Source organism: Crinia signifera, chromosome 7 (genome assembly GCF_055691185.1).
Source record: "Crinia signifera chromosome 7, ASM5569118v1, whole genome shotgun sequence".
In the NCBI taxonomy this organism is placed as follows: domain Eukaryota; kingdom Metazoa; phylum Chordata; class Amphibia; order Anura; family Myobatrachidae; genus Crinia; species Crinia signifera.
The window spans coordinates 63,767,812-63,784,947 of record NC_139223.1 but is presented as its reverse complement, the minus strand read 5'-3'; the positions used below and the strand labels follow the sequence as shown (position 1 = coordinate 63,784,947).

Sequence of the window (17,136 nt, the reverse complement as noted above, 5' to 3'; positions counted from 1 at the left end):
CCTGCGACGCTTAGCCTTACGTGCAGACCTACCTGATGTTTCTGCCACAGCGACCGCCAACGTCTGGGCCAACGGACTGGACGTGCCTCCGGAACCGACCTGCAGACCGGACGTCGATGCCTCTTCGACCGTTGGGACTACTGGCACTGCCGCCGACGGCGCAGGAACCACACCTTGTTGGAATGACACACCGGGGAGCAGCGCCGAGGAGCTAACCGCTGGCAGGGAGCGATGTGAAGGCTGACTTAGCAGAGGGACTAATACTGAGACCAATTGTCTCCATCTATCGTCCGCCTGCATAGCCTCCACCGGTGGCTGTGCCGGCGTAGCCGACACTCCTGCCCCCGCAATGCTTGTGGGACCGGCCCCTCCCCCGAGCCTAGGCAGTAGCCTGGCCCTCCTCAGCCGCTGTCTTCTGGCTGCCTGTAAATGGGCCATAGCCCACGCGGTAGTAGGGGGTGGGGGGGGGGTTCACCGCCTCCCCACTAACCCCTGTGCTTCTCCTAATCCTAGGCCCACTACCTGCAGCCCGGCCAGCAGGTGGGGCAGTGCCCCTTGTGGTTGCTGAGTCCCCCGCTAAACGTTTTGCCAGCAGGGGGATGCCAGAGGGGCGCCCTGCACCTCTCCCAGGGCCCCCACCATGTGCCATGCCCCATGCCCCTGCAGGCCCGCCCCCTACTGCTGCCAGCCTGGCCTGTATTTTGTCCAGCCGCGGGCCTAGCGCCCGCAGCTGCACGACCCCCAGCGCTATTAGCAGTAGCTCTGCCCCGCGCAGCACTGCTGCGAACACCCCTGCCGCCCTGTCCCCGCTCCGGCGGCGGGTGAGGCACTAATGGCGCCCCCAGCATCCGCCAATCGGGCGGGGGGGGCGAGAGACACGCGCTGGACGGGGCATACTAAGCTCCTGCAACTACGCAAGGTGAGAGACAGGGAAAGCTAATAGAGAAAGAGGGACAGAATAGGTAGAGAAAAACGAGAAAGAGATTGAATTAGATAGAGAGCCCTAACAGACTAAAATCCAGAGCCAGCAGTATGCGACTTACCAGTCCCCAAAATTTTCCAAGAGAGGCTGAACTCCCTGGTCACAAGACCCTTCTAACCCTTTACTCCTCCCCTTGCACCCATTGGCTGCCAGACGCAGCACACTGTCTCCCTCATTAACTGTTTCCTAGCCTGCAGCATGATAGCCCTTCGGTGATTTATGTCACCTCCTGCCTAATCAGCCATCGGTGTTACTGGTGCACGGTGCTGCCAACCAGTTGGAGGGTCTATATATGTAGTAATCCACCTGCACTCACTCGGACTTCATACAAAGCAGTAGATAGGCGTATAGTCTAATCAGACTATACGCCTATCTACTGCTTTGTATGAAGTTCGTGTGAGTGCCAGTGGATTATATCTATCTATCTATACATACCCTGTACCCAACAACCTTGCTACTAGCCTCTGAGTGCTACTTCATTTACAGTGTATATATATGTATACAGGTCGAGTATCCCGTATCCGAATATCCGTTATCCGAATTATTCCGAAAACCAGACATTCCAGAAAGTGAAAAAAAATATTTTTTTTGCTAAAAACTCACTGGGGACATTTGTAACAGCATCACTGGGGACATGATATGTAACTGGCACTATATATGTGCAAGACAATGATTGCTTGGCATTCAAATTCAGTGCTGAGATAGTACACACATTTTGTTTCACGTTTTGAAACCTTGTTTTTTGAACAAATAAAATATATTTGCGTGTATTTTATGTGGTAATAAAATATATTTGTGTGTATATTATGTGTTTATACAGCATAAATGCAAGATACTTCAAAATACATAATTGAAATATTGAAATATTCCGAAATACGGAATAATCCGTTATCCAAAATTCTCCTGGTCCCGAGCATTTTGGATAAGGGATACTCAACCTGTATAGTGTTAATGAAGTGGCACTGGGCTAGTAGCAAGGTTACGGGATACAGGGTACGGCGACTCCTTCATCAAGTTAATTACACACAGTGCAAAAGCAGGCTTAAATATAGAAGAAATAAGGAAAAAAACTTACCCCCACCCTGTGCAAGTAACGGTCTGTGGCCGCCAGAGGTGTCGTCAGCCCCAACTTCCGGGTGTAGCTTTCACTCTGAATAGTGGAAGTGCATCACACGGGAGAATGCGTGTCGTCGGGTGCTGTGTAGTGACATAGGCATGAAAATCAATAGAATGAATGTGACATAGCTCCTGTGCGCATAAACAGTGTTTAGCTAAGACAAGAGGCATCCGAAGTTACAAAAATACAGAGGGGGATGTATGAGTGTGCAAACTGAAAAAAAACATTGAAAAATTAAATGGTATATACGGTCGTTTGGTAGACTGAAGACAAGTATGTCGACAGTCATTAGGTAGACACCACTAGGTCGACATGCGGAAATGTCATCATGGCCAAGGTCGACATGGTATTAGGTTGACATGACCATTAGGTCGACATGAGGAAGGTCGACGGGTCATACGGTCAACATGGGGTTTTTCACTTTTTTTGGATCCTACATGTGCCGACAGGCAGTATTTCATGCAATACCATCCACTAGGGTGTGGTCTGAGATTAAAATACTGTTCCCGAAGCATTGCGAGCGAAGCAAGGGTCCGATTCTCTCTGTCAACTGTGCCCATGTCAACTGTGTCAACATTGGTGTAAAAAACAGTGAAAAACCCCATGTCGACAATCCTCATGTCAACCTAACTGTCATGTCGACCTAAAACCATGTCAACCATGCATGCTCCCTGTCGAAATAAACCCATGTCAGAAGCACTCGGTTTTGCACAGAAAGAAAACCATTAATCAGAAGCCATTTGTGTGCTTACAGTCCACACAGCAGAAGGGTCATATTATTACACCACCAAAAAGGACAATATATGCTCATATTATTACATAGATATACACTAGTGTATTCTGAAATGAAATATATATTTAAAAATTATCCCTCGGTCATTGACTATCTCTCTGAAGGTAAATTATTAACCAGTTGCTGACTGAGGATTGACTCAGTCAGCAGTTCGTTAATAATAATTTAGCTTCAGAGAGAGAGTCAATGACTGAGGGATAATTTATATATTTCATTTCAGAATAAAACCCGGACCCCCAATTTCTCCCCCTGGACCAGGGCCTGGTCCTCAATTAATACTGTGCAGCCATCTGTATATTACCTTAGTTTGGAGAAATAACTTTTGGCACCCGCTGTCACACTTGAGTTGCTGGCACAGTGGCAGCACAGCCAGGGCTGCTCCGGACCAATCTCTGCGCAGCCAATCAATCAATGAATGCGCCCTGCTGCTCGAATGTGGCTAGGGCCGCGGTGAGGGGGAGAGGTCTGATGGCGCGCTGGCTAGACCTGTGTGTGGGGTGCGGCGTGCTGTATTCCTGGCCGCTGACGCTGTCCTGGCTCTCTGCCCAGGCAGGGCTGCCGCTGCTCCCGAGCCCTCCTCCAGTCAGTCTGCACCCGGCCTCCACCTCGAATGCGGCGATTGGGAAGGCCTGATGGCGCGCTGGCAGGTAGCAGCTGCATAGTGCTGCCTCGCCCGACTCCTGCGCAATGCCTTCCTGCGCGCGGGAAAGTACACAGAACTACCCTCGCGCTGACTTTCTTTCCGGCGCCGGCTTGCTCTTCCTCGACTCTTCACCCGCACAGCATCACAAGGAGGAGGAACCCGGCGGACATGTGAAAAACAAAACTTTGAACGGTTTTGTGCCCTGCACGGTCAGTGACACTATTGCGCCCCCCCACTCCAGCGCCCGGTGCGCATGACCCCCCAGCCCCCCCCTAGTTACGGCCCTGCCCAACCACATTTATTTATTGTGCATGGGATGTAATAATTGTAACCCAACTCACAATGCCATAATGAACATAATGTATGCAGGATTTAAAGTGGTCATGCAGAGGTTGGGGAACTAATTTCTCTATGCCACCTCATAACCCCCATCCCCTCCCCCCATTAGGCAGGGCCAGTGGTAGGGTTTTTGTCATCCCCTTGAAAACTGCTGTTCTGTGAGATTTACCGTACAGGGCCAATGTGGAGGTTAAAATGTTTCACCTTACTATTAAAGGTGGTGGAACTCCATGCCACCCTGTTCCCCCTCACTATTGCAGGCGGTGGAACTCCATGCCACCCCGTTCCCTCTCACTATTGCAGGCGGTGGAACTCCATTCCACCCTGTTCCCCCTCACTTTAATCCCTGGCTGTATGCAGTTATTAGAGTTAGATGCTCTGGTCTGGTGATGGTCTGGTAAACAACTTAGGGGTAAATTTAAAGATTGGAGCTCTATTGTAGATGGGATGTTGGCTAAAGCAACCAATCAGATTCTACTTATTTATTTAGCACCTTCTAGGGATTCAGTACTGAATCCCGGCGTTCAGAATCCCGACGCCGGAATCCCGACAGCCGAAATCCCGACAAGGGGGGGGACGTGGATCGCCCCCCCTTGCGGGCTCGCTGCGCTCGCCACGCAGCGGGCCTGGTGCCTCGCTACGCTCGGCACACTAATTTATTCTCCCTCCAGGGGTGTCGTGGACACCCACAGAGGGAGAATGTGTCAGGATTTCGGCGGTCGGGATTCTGAATGCCGGGATCCCGACCGCCGGGATTTTAACTGCATCCCCCTTCTAGAACAGTGATGGCTAACCTTGACACTCCAGCTGTTGTTGATCTACACATCCCAGCATGCCCTGCAACAGTTTTAGCATTACCAAATAGCAAAACCGTAGCAGGGCATGCTGGTATGTGTAGTTCAACAACATCAGGCGTGTCAAGGTTAGCCATCACTCTTCTAGAAATAATAGAATCTGATTGGTTGCTATGGGCAACATCTATAAGAAAATAGACATTTATAAACAAGGATATGTGATATCTATTATTATTGCATTGATGAATTACATGTATAAAATGACAAGATTGCTGTAATCAGCTGCCCTTCTGGATAAGGGATAGGTATATGCCAGTTACAGGAAATGTTCTCAGTGTGGTTTTTAGTAAATGAACATTAAATTAAGTAATAAAATCCGGTTATATTCCACAGAACAATGGGACACATGCCATCTATCAGAATATTATGTATGTCCAACTGGAAACAGATAAACATATCATCAGGAGCTCTGAAGTGCAGATGAATTTCTCTTGCGCTTATCCACTCGACCTCACTCTTAAAACAATGTTTAACCCTGTTCTAAGGTACTGTGCATTTGGAGTAAACCTTATTGCTTTTCAATATCTAAAAGAGTTTGCTCTAGGGGGCAGTGGTTCCCAAACTTTCTTGACAGGGCGCCGTAGAATATCATCATTTGTTCAAGGCACCTCTAGTCAAAAAGTTTCTTATGAATTACTAAAGAAAATACAGTAAATTGTGCTTATTTGTCACCCTCCAGTTCGGTTATGTGGTGTGAAACATAGCTGTGGTTCTAATTGTCCATACATTTTGTGAGTGGCAGCCACCAACCACTTTTAGCATAAATAATTTTTTTGGTTGTAGACCCCCAACCCGAATCACCCAGGCAAACATCCCGAGGCACCCCAGTGTGGTTTGGGGACCACAGCTCTAGCGAATCAGGTACTCTGTACACTACACTTCAAGATACTCACATAATTATGGAGAATCCATCATCTAAGTATTGTAAAGTATTTATATGTTTATTATAATGGGATCATTGTGTTCTAAAGTCAGTATAGACAAACAAGTTCATGTGTGTATGTTTAACCCATTAATACCAGTTGACCTAATGATCCATACCTATTTCACCTGTCCTACATTTTGTACTGTTGTTAGAAGTGTTCTTATTCTTTAATATATCAGCAACCAATAGCTTCTCACTTTGTGCATTTTATGCAGCTATATATTAGCATTGTATTTTTAATCACTTTAGTCCCTTTGTTTTTGTTAACTATATCATAGCTCCCAACTGTCCCGATTACAGCGGAACAGTACCGCTAATTGGACACTGTCCTACCCACAGGTCGCAGTGTTTCGTTAGCAGTGGGGACATTTGGGGGAGTTGGTGATCATTGCTGGTCTGCGGAGCTGGTCTTCCAGTGCAGGGAGGGGAGCGCTTAGTACCCCTCCAAAATGATGCCAGAATGGAGGATTATGGCGCTAGGCCATACCTCGGCACCCTTTTTGGTCCACCCAAAGCTCTAGAACGGCAGGTCCCAAATAGAAGGCCAACAAATTTGGGAGTTATGAATATATGGCTCACACTTCACTGGTGACAAATATATCTTATGAATGCTATTTGCAGTGTTAGGAAATGTAGTATCAAGGCTATTTGGTACTCTTTACCTAGAAGGGCGCCCGCGATTGGAATCGCGGGCGTCGGGGGTAAAAAATCGCGGCCATCGCGGGTAAATCGCGGGTACATTAAAAACGGGTGCCCGCGATGACCGCGATTTTCCCATAGGTATCAATGTTAAAAACGGTGATTGACCGCGATTTTAATGTTAAATGCCTCAATGCCCGCGATTTGGCCATAGGAATCAATGTTAAATGGGCCACAGAGCCCTAATAGTCACCGTGAACTCTGAAATGGCCCCCACAATTGTTAACGCCACCCCACGATCAACGTGAACCCGAAGCGTGGCGAGCGCAGCGAGCTGGCGAGGGGCGGCGGTACGCGTCCTCCGACCTTTTCATGCCCTACTATCCACGTCGGCGTGGAGTTGAGAATAGAAGTGTGGCGAGCGCATCGAGCCACCGAGCCCGAAGCGTGGCGAGGGGACGCGGATACCTTCACAGGTAAACGCGTCCCCTCGCGGGCTTCACAGGTGTCCGCTTTTCGCCACGGACACCTGTGAAGCCCGCGAGGGGACGCGTATAACTGTGAAGGTATCCGCGTCCCCTCGCGGGGCACGCTGCGCTCGCCACGCTTCGGGCCTCGGTGGCTCGCTGCGCTCGCCACACTATTCTATTCTCAACTCCACGCCGACGTGGATAGTAGGGCATGAAAAGGTCGGAGGACGCGTACCGCCGCCCCTCGCGGGCTCGCTGCGCTCGCCACGCTTCGGGTTCACGTTGATCGTGGGGTGGCGTTAACAATTGTGGGGGCCATTTCAGAGTTCACGGTGACTATTAGGGCTCTGTGGCCCATTTAACATTGTTTCCTATGTAAAAATCGCGGGCATTGAGGCATTGAACACTAAAATCGGGTCCAATCTCATTTTTAACATTGGTCCCTATGGGAAATCGCGGCCATCGCGGGCATCGCGTCGCACCCGATTTTTAGTGCATTCGATGGTCGCGATGGGCGCCCTTCTAGGTAAAGAGTACCGGCTATTTACCATAAGTTTTATGCCAGCATATGCTCCTATAAACATACTTGCCAACCATTTAAAACACTCCACCCCATGACAGTAAATCCGGTGAATCACAGGTCATCAAGGAGGGGGCAGGGCTAAAATGAGGACCCGCCATTCCCTGCTTTATCTGTGCTTTCCTAGAAAGCAGTTGGGATATGGGAGTAGTGCCCACTCTATCGGAGTTGTGGTGGACTACCAGAAAAAGCGGGAGTCTCACACAACTTCTGGGTAGAGTAGGTAAGTATGCCTATAAGCAGCTGTTGGTGAACCAATGTTTTAGTCTATTATTCAGTGGTATCTACAGTATGAAGAATAATATATAGTTATGGAACAATCTCAAGACTCATTGTACGTAATATCATTTTAATTCTAGTTCAACAAGCGTCAGTATTGATGGAGCTGGACAATTCAAAGTAAGCATGGTTCTTTATAAGGATTCAAATTTCTTATCAACGTATCAAATGACAGAGCTGGTGCTACCAACAACAGCAACATTACATGTTGGAGTCATTCTCGATGGGACAAATACTTCCCAGTATGTGATTGCAATGAAAAACTGTTATGCTACACCTAGTAGATATGGGGATGAATCTGTGAAATATTACATCATTAAAGAAAGGTGAGGAATGGAAAAAAGTTTTTTTATTCATAAATGTATAAAACCTAATGCCTGATTCTGAGAATCATCAGTGACATCCTGTGTTGTCCCTACATTTATTTATTACCAGTTATTTAAGCGCATTACAGAGAATTTTTGAACATTCACAGCAGTCCCTGCCCCAGTGGAGCTTACAATCTATATTCTCTACCACAAGTACACACACACACACACATTTATTCTAGGGTTATTTTTTGTTGGGAACCAATTTTTCTACCAGTATGTTTTTCTATTGTGGGAGGAAACCCACACAAGCATGGTGAGAATATACAAACTCCACACAGTTAGGGCCATGGTTGGAATCGAACCGATTACATAGTGCTTTGAGACAGTAATGTTAAACATTACACCGTCCATGTTGCCTTATGCAGCTCAATCTCAAGATATTGTCACTGATGGCATACACCAGGATGTGACCACTCATGCGATCTTTTCCAAGATTGTACAGTATGTATGCGTCATGAAGGTCAAGGTAATTTGTTGATGACATTCCATTGTTGGGTGTCATCTTGTGTGTACCCAGCTTGATTTTAGCGAAATTAGGTGTTACTAAGTACTTTTTTGCAAGCAGAATATTCCAGTTTTAATTTTCTTACAAAAATTCTAGAGATCAAAAATTAATTATGAGTTTATAAAATTGACTATCATCAGCTCAGGAACAGTATTAACCTAATTGCCAAAATATGCTCTTTTACCAAGGCTTCCTTTGGTGCACCTGGCTACATACTTAAGTGTATGTATTTTATTTTCTAGATGTCCTAATAAGGAAGATGTAACTGTCAGGGTGATTGAAAATGGGGTCTCTATGCGAGGACTCTTTTCTGTTCAAATATTCAAATTTGTTGAAAATTCTAACATGGTTTACTTACACTGTGAAACCAATCTTTGTGATACCAAAAGACAAGCGTGCAAACCGGTAAGCTTGATCCAATGTTCTGCTAAATGTGAAACAGGAGCATTCTTCTAACGTGATGGGGGAAATGTAATAGGATGAGAGATTCAGAAATGGAGAGATTTTTTTAAAGCAGCAATCATATACATTGCAAAACCATTTTGAATTTGCAGTGTAAATGATTGCAGCTTTAAAAAACCTGGAGATTTCTTATCAAATCTCTCACTTTCTGCATCTCTCACTCGATTACATTTCACCCGATGTCTGAAATGTTATATAAACAGTAGATACAGGCATGTCATGCTCTTCTTTTCATTATTTTATTCACAGTCATGTTCTAGGCCACAGACTCGCAGAGCTGTGATACAGGAAGCCACTTTTGTTCTGGAGTTTGGGCCTATTATATACTATGGTAAGTTTTTATACTTCAAGATGTGAAACTAAAGTAATACGGTATTCTGTATGATTAAACCAAACTGGGTTTATTTATTCTTAGACCATCCAAACCCACAAAAATCCCTATAAGCCACCACTTCACCATGAAATTAATAAATAGACCTCCCTCCTCTAAAAATATCATACAAAAAATGACCATACCTTCATGACAGTACTTATAAGAAATAGCCAGAATGTCTAATGATGCAACCACAATGAGCACCCATAGCACAGCACATGACTGCATTCATCAGCCAAAGTACTAAATCTGTATTACCACACCAAACCCAGGTTAAGAGTGAACAAAAAATAAATAAACAACAAAAAAGTCTAATCAACCATCAGCTCTGCTAACTGGCACCTAATGACAGCACAAATCAAGGTATAATCTCATTGTAAAACATTGGATCTCTAACGCCAGGGCTGGCTCCAGGTATTCTAGCACCCTGAGCGAGAAATTTTGACGTCGAACAGGAGATATCTATCCAGTTAAAATTCAACTTTGAATTGTTTCTTGGGTGTTGCAACAAGTTGATCATCTCTACTCTCACAGTCAAAATGTCGTTTCACATTTTCTTTTGATTGTTTGGAATTCAGGCATAACTTCAAGATGTGTAGCAAGCTCTGGCAGTTGAAAGAGCAGTCTCAAATCATTTTTTTTTATATTCCACTAAAAACGTAACAACTGCTTTTCAATTCAACAGTTTTTATTTCATCCATATCCTGTCTCTCCATACATTTACTGATGATGTTTACTTGGAACAGTATATCATACCAAATCACCAATGAAAAATTATTTCATTTGATGACATAAAGTAATTGCTTCATGCGCAATTGCAGTATTATGGTTTTTCTCTTTTTAAAAAAGATAAATGAGTGCATCATGAATATCTGCAATTCGGTTTGGAGCCGGTTTCACACTGGAGATTTTAGCCTCCCGACATGTCGCTAGGTCTTCTCGGAGTGATAGATTGTATTTGTTGAATCAAAATCTGACGACAATGAACAGAAGTAGCAAAGAGAGAGTATAATTGGCCCACAATTTAAAAAAAGGACAAAGATTTCAAAGAGGATTTTGCAGTATCCTAAAGCACAAGGTTCAAGTTATGGCATCTGCAAGGCATAAAAAATGCCAATGGATTATGTTCCAAGATTCTCTTTTGGACCCCATTATTTTTTCATTTCATGTTTGCACCATTGTCATATCCTTGACCTCTACAATATTTTAAGTTGATTTTATTTTTTTCAAGCAATTGAAAAGATGGATGAATCCCAATATCCATTCACAGATTTTAACATTGTTATTTGCGAAGTCAACAAACCTTATTGTCAAAGACAATTGTTCAACATGACTAACATCTGGTGTACAGTCAGCTATTATTGAAAAATATCTAGAAATGTGTATGGAGGAGATTATTTTATCATGAACCTCTTCACCCATTAGGTGAATAAGTTCATTTAAAATATTCTTTTCACAGTAATTCATTCATCTTCCAGAATACGACTAACATATTCTTGCATCAGTGGATCAAATTTAGCACATAAAAATAATAAGACTAATAAGTATTTTCCATTGTTTTTTATGTAAAATGTATCAGAAGAATCACAAAATTCAGTATTATTTTCTGCAAGATACAAAATTATACTCAATCTATTTAAAATGTTTGTCCACCGCTCTGATTCTTTCACAATTAAGTTCTACTCCATGAATTGTTTTTCCTGTTTTAAGTCTTATTTCGGTTTCTACCCATGACTGATAAGCTAACATGTGACATGAGGACTTTTCATGTGCTTTGAGAATCGAGGATACAAGACTTCAATCCTTGAAACCTACACTACCTAAAAATGATCTTGAGGTTTGATCAAAGCATAAACAACAGAATCAGAATATGCAATATTTTGATTCTGAATACATTAGCCATCTAAGTTATGTACATTTGCCTTTGGAAAGTGTATGTCTATAATGAACATTTGAGAAATGTCAACCATTTGCATCATGTGGATATTGTGTATGCTGGACTTGTATTGGACCAACAACAACCAGATAATCTATACATTTACTATTAAGACATTTAGGCCATAAATCAGAAGAGGTGTTGCTGTTTCTACATTTACCACTTCTGGAATATCAAACTGCAAATAAAGTTTTTTTTCAAACCGACACAAAGCCTCACTCTATTTATTATAGGGGTAGAGTGCAGAAATGTCACCATTGTTACACATTACCACAGGCTGATCACCTGTTTTTCGTAGCAGCTAACCCCGAACAACGCACTTAGTGTGCAGTTTCACAAAACCCATTTACAATCTTTACAGAGTTAAAGTCCAGTTTTTCTGTAAACCCTCTTTTGCAAGAGAATTTCACGTTATATAGCAAATATCAGTTAAAAACAACTTTAGATGTATTTCTGAACAGGCAGGATCTCTCAGTAGTGTGTGAGCACCTCATGCATCTCCTTCATATTTTTTGGGGTATTTGTGTATGAAATTCCTAATGGATAATTAATTTGTTTTTATGTCTTGTTCTTTAACAGATTTACTTCCATTGTCAATTGGTATAGGTAAGTGTTTGTACTATACTGTAGTACAAAACTGTACTGCTCATGTATGTTAGTCTGCACACATATCTAGCAACTTGCAGTCTCTTATGCCTGCTGAGATGGAACACGGAGGGACAAGCATGTTAAGAACATTAATTAATCTAGTATTAGTCTAATTCTTTTCATCTTAGATATAATACTGCTGCATGCCAGAAAACATGTTAAATTGGAATGCTGACATTCAGAATACAGTTGCTGGCATCCTGACTACTGCCAGTAGACCGGTGCCAGAATCTCTTCATCAATGAGGATCTGGCTTTAGAATAATTTTAGGCAAGGCTGGAGGGTTTGTGAACTTTATTGTTCACAAACAGAAATGCAATGTTTTTTGGCGGCATGCACATGGTATGTATATTTAATGAGAATATTTGTGTATATGTGATATAAGAAGTTTTAGGTTGTTTTTAAAATTATTAAAAAAAAAACCCAGCAAATTTGAATCTATGTTTAACCCTATTGGGTGTAATGTCTTACAATTCATAGATTCATTTCGCTTCTCTCTTTGTCAATATACTGTATCTGTCACATCTCCTCTTCAGCTTGGGGTCACTTTCAATTGCATTAATCATTAGCAGATTTGGATTTTTATTATGATGTGTTGAAAAATGTTGGTAGAGACTGTGGGTTTATAAGCCTTTTTTAATGTTGTTGATGTGTTCAGCAATTCTTATTTTGAGTCTTCCTTTCGTTCTTTTGTTAGACCTATATATTGTAGATCACATGGACACTCGAGTATATATATTATTCCTTTCGTGTCACATCATGTGACTCACATGTGATAAATTATTTATGTTTGAATTTTTTAACGTTTGGTTAGAACAAAATGATGTGCTGGGTTTGGTACTCTTTTTTGTAGCCTTACAGCATCCACATTTTAAACACAGATAGAAATATTTTGTGTTATTTTCCTCTTTTTGTTCCAGAGATATTTAGTTATGTGTTGCATGCTGTCTTATGGTTTTTAATTTTGGGTTTTGACTGTAGAATTGTTTTTAGATCATTATCCAAACTGAGTATACTGTATGCCAGTGTTTCATCAGAATCTCTTCAATTTGCTTATAGTAGGAATTATATTGTGTGATGAAGGTGACTGATTCCTGAGACATCTTGGTTTTTATATTTGAGTAGTTCTTTCCTGTTTATTGATCAACTTTTTTTATTTCTGTATCCATTTGTTTGGCAGGATAACCTTTTTTCACGAACTTGGTTTTTAATTCTAGGCTTTGTTCTTTGAAAGTTTCCACTTCTATGCAGTTTTGTTTCATCCTCCTGTTCTGTTCTCCAGGGATGTTCTTTTTCCAATTCATGTGATAATTGCTTTTGAATGGTAGTTGTTCCCGGCAACTACCTTTGTAAATATCTTTGTCATAATGTTATTGTTTTTCATTTATATTTCCAGATCTAGAAATACTACTTTTTCCTTGTTGATCATTTTAGTGAATTCTAATCCCATATCGTTATTGTTCATATTAAATGTTGAATGAATCTAAATCTGTTGATGAGCCATTCCAGATGAAGAACAGACCATCTATATATCTGTGCCAGCATATAATGTTTATTTAGAAAAGGATTGTTGTTCTAAATGTTTGTTTCCTCCCAATCCGCTACAAACAAATTTGCATACAATGGTGCGAAAGATGTACCCATCGCGGTCCCTTTTTGTTTGGGTATAAAAGTCGCTATCGTATCAGAAATAGTTGTTGTGAAAGATGAATTGTTCCAAAATTAAACTAATCTGTTTGTGGGGTAATGATGTTTGGGAGGTTAAGGTTTTCCTGACAGCAGCATATCCTAACGTGTTGTGGATGAAGGTGTACAGGGATTTGACATCGCTTGTACAGAGGATGTACTCTTGGTCCCATGTGGTGCTATCCAGTATTTGTAAAAATTAAGAGTATCTTTGCGATAGCTTTTTTGTTGTTGTACTATTGGCTGCAAAAAATGATCAATATACTGTGATAATTTTGAAGTTAATGAACCAATTCCGGACACAATAGGTCACACTGATGGGTTTTGCAGATTTTTATGAATCTTTGGCAGTCGATAAAATGTAGGCATGAGGGGATAATATATAGTTATGAATTCATGGTCTTTTGTGAGTATTCCTATTTGTAAACCTTCATCTAACTTTTTGTAATTCGTCTTTAAAACTTTGTGTTTGGTTTTTGGTAGGTGTCCTTTTCTGATATAAGATTGGTCATTTGTCTGCTGGCTTATTCACTATGGTGTTATCTTGTTTGAGTTCCTTTAATGCTTTATTCTCTTCTGTGGTTAGGTTGTAGTTGATCTTTCCTTTGTCAGGTAATTTTCTTAGATCTTTCTCTACAAGTTTTTGAAATGAAATGTTTGTATATGGGGTCCTTTAAAGTGAGGATAGAAAGTGGAGTGAGGTTTGAAGTTATAGAATAGAATAGTGTGGCGAGCGCAGCGAGCGGACGCGGATATCTGTGAAGCCTGCGAAGGGACGCGTTTACCTGTGAAGGTATCTGCGTCCCCTAGCGGGGCTCGCTGCGCTCGCCATGCTTTGGGCTCGGTGGCTCGCTGCGCTCGCCACACTATTCTATTCTCAACTCCACGCCGACGTGGATAGTGGGGGTATGAAAAGGTCGGAGGACGCGTACCGCCGCCCCTCGCGGGCTCGCTGCGCTCGCCACGCTTCGGGTTCGCGTTGATCGTGGGGTGGCGTCAACTACTTTTGTGGGGACATTTCACTGTTCAGGGGTGTTTTTTGGGTTTTCTGGCCCATTTACCATTGTTCCCTATGATGATTTGGGTAAATTGAGCCATTTAACATTGATTCCTATGGGAAATCGGGGGCATCGCGGGTAAATTGAGGCATTTAACATTGTTCCCTATGGGGAAATCGGGGGCATCACGTCTGGACCATTTAAGCCTTTTTTAGCCGCATACGACGCGACCGATGCGATATTGACTTTTTTCAATGCATTTCAATGGGAAAATCGATTGTGGCCGTGCTAGGAAACAAGTACCTCAGATTCTACTTATTTATTTAGTACCTTCTAGAAAATAACAGACAATATCTGATTGGTTGCTACGGGCAACATCCCGTCTTCAGTAGAACTCCCATCTTTGTAAATGTACCCTAGTGAGTGAAGACTAGCTTCACTCAAGTCCAGGTAGATGTCTATGGTATGTAGAATACCAGGAGTCCAAGGTAGTGTGGAATTTTGTTACAGTATCATGTAAGAGAATCTGTAATGTGTTCCATAGATGCCATATAACACACTTAAGGTGCATACACACTGTACAATTTTTTTGACCAATTTCGTTGAAAGACATTTCCATTGAACCCAATGTCCTGGACGAAAGATGTTGACTAAAGACGAAAGATCTAGCTACAGTTTATAGGCTCCTTTTGAAAGATATCCAAATCATACAGGGGAATTGTAGGACCTAACACCTGTTTCCAGTATAGAGCAATTAACAATTTTGCTACCTTATAAACATGACCACAAATTCTTGTTCCATGGCTTGGACATTGACTGAATGAGCTTACAAAGAAGCATGTGTAAAGGATCTTTAAGTGGCTAAGTACCCAACACATAAAATATCAGAATAACCTCTTCATCTCAATACTTAGAAATTAAAGGAAAATTGCACCAAATGTGTATATACATCCATTGCTGACCACAATTACACCAACAGAAATCTGAAGACCTTGGAATATTTGATTTAGAATCAGACATGTGCCAAATACCATTGAGAATATACTTGTATTTTGACTAGCAATCTCCAAAATATCTTTAGTATTACTTTAAAGTAATATTTCAGTATATTACAGTCAAATATATTTTAAATTATTAACACGTGCTTACTCAGAAGCAATATATTTGTACCCAATATTGAGCCTGATTCAGATATGTATATTAAGCTGATGATTTACGTACACCTGCCATGTTTGTGGGACTGCACATACAAATGTGCAAAGCTTCAAAAAACACTGCACACCCTCCACTAATTTATAGATATGTCACTGGTCTTAATATGCCTGCTTACTTACATATGGTTGATATATAGACGTGTCCTCATACATCTAACCTCAATATGCCATGCAGTGAGATGCCTGGCATTATTGAGCCACCAGACCTAATGCACCTCTGTCAGGTATCTTTTTTTCTCATCTACAGGTCCTGGCAGCGCTGTAGCAATAGCCCCAGCAAACTCACAGCTACTGTTTCCGGTGCCTCCAGGAAAACAGGGTCTGAAGTGGCTATTGTTACGCCACTGAGCAGGCTATAACCATCCGTTGTTGGAACAAATGCATGTCTTTTTGGTGTGTACTCAACTACAGTCACACAAAGATATATATTCTTGTACGTGCTGCATGTCAAATAAATTAGTACAGTCTCCTGGTGCATCCTAGTCACAACACATTTTGACATATACATACCCGGCAAAACCCCCACAAAAATACTCCTGACAATAACTCACGGGACCTGGCACGCTAGGAGCGGCTATTTGGCATGACTACAGCACGTACAGCATGTATGAGGACACCTGTATGTATTTATTCTGACTCTTTACTATGGAACTATGGTGTTTAACAGAATGAAAACTTTTTTTTCTCTATTTCAGGTAGACCTACTGCTTGGCTTCTCCTGGTACCTATAGTTTTATCTTGGATTACACATCTGATTCTATGATAAACTGTGTTTTTCTGAACATTAACCCTTTCATTGATGTTTTTTGTAATACCCATCGAAGGGTGACTTTTACATTTCCATATTGCTGGGGTGGGGGGATGTGCCGGACAGGATGCGCTGATTCACGGCTGATTTGCAGCATCTGGGAATCAGCATAACACAGTTAAGCCTACGGCCGGCCAATAGGAGTCCTGGGGTCAGGCTTAAGCGTGTAATGCATTATGCTGATACCCGGGATACTGCAATCAGTGCTTGTAGTCCCCAGGGGATCGGAAAGTGGTGTAGACCGGAAAACTTCCCGGGGTTGACAGCAGCTCAGCTTAGCTTGGAAGATTTCCAGGCATAGCACAGCTATCTGACACTTTAATTTGAGGTAATGTTAAAGGTTATGCATGTTAATGTATGCATTCATGTTACTCATGATACTGTATATCATCTGAGTACATAAACATACTGTACCTATGTACACGAATAAAGACATTTATACAAGTCCTCTTTCTTGCACTGCTGGTTTCCATGGCTACTGGAGATAGCTCTTCAAGACTTGCATGTGTGCAAT

The 17,136-nt window shown here is 42.3% G+C and overlaps 1 protein-coding gene across 1 annotated transcript in view; it reads left to right on the top strand.

Annotated features, from left to right (window-relative positions):
- LOC146021195 (uromodulin-like) overlaps nucleotides 1-16,868 on the top strand; it is a 102,959-nt gene extending 86,091 nt beyond the window's left edge. Inside the window, exons 10-15 of the mRNA XM_083154991.1 lie at nucleotides 5,062-5,213; nucleotides 7,702-7,947; nucleotides 8,740-8,902; nucleotides 9,209-9,290; nucleotides 11,848-11,874; nucleotides 16,510-16,868. Coding sequence (XP_083011117.1) covers nucleotides 5,062-5,213; nucleotides 7,702-7,947; nucleotides 8,740-8,902; nucleotides 9,209-9,290; nucleotides 11,848-11,874; nucleotides 16,510-16,577 — 738 coding nt within the window. The 3' untranslated portion in view covers nucleotides 16,578-16,868. The remainder of the gene's footprint in view (nucleotides 1-5,061; nucleotides 5,214-7,701; nucleotides 7,948-8,739; nucleotides 8,903-9,208; nucleotides 9,291-11,847; nucleotides 11,875-16,509) is intronic.
- Nucleotides 16,869-17,136: the final 268 nt, after the last annotated feature.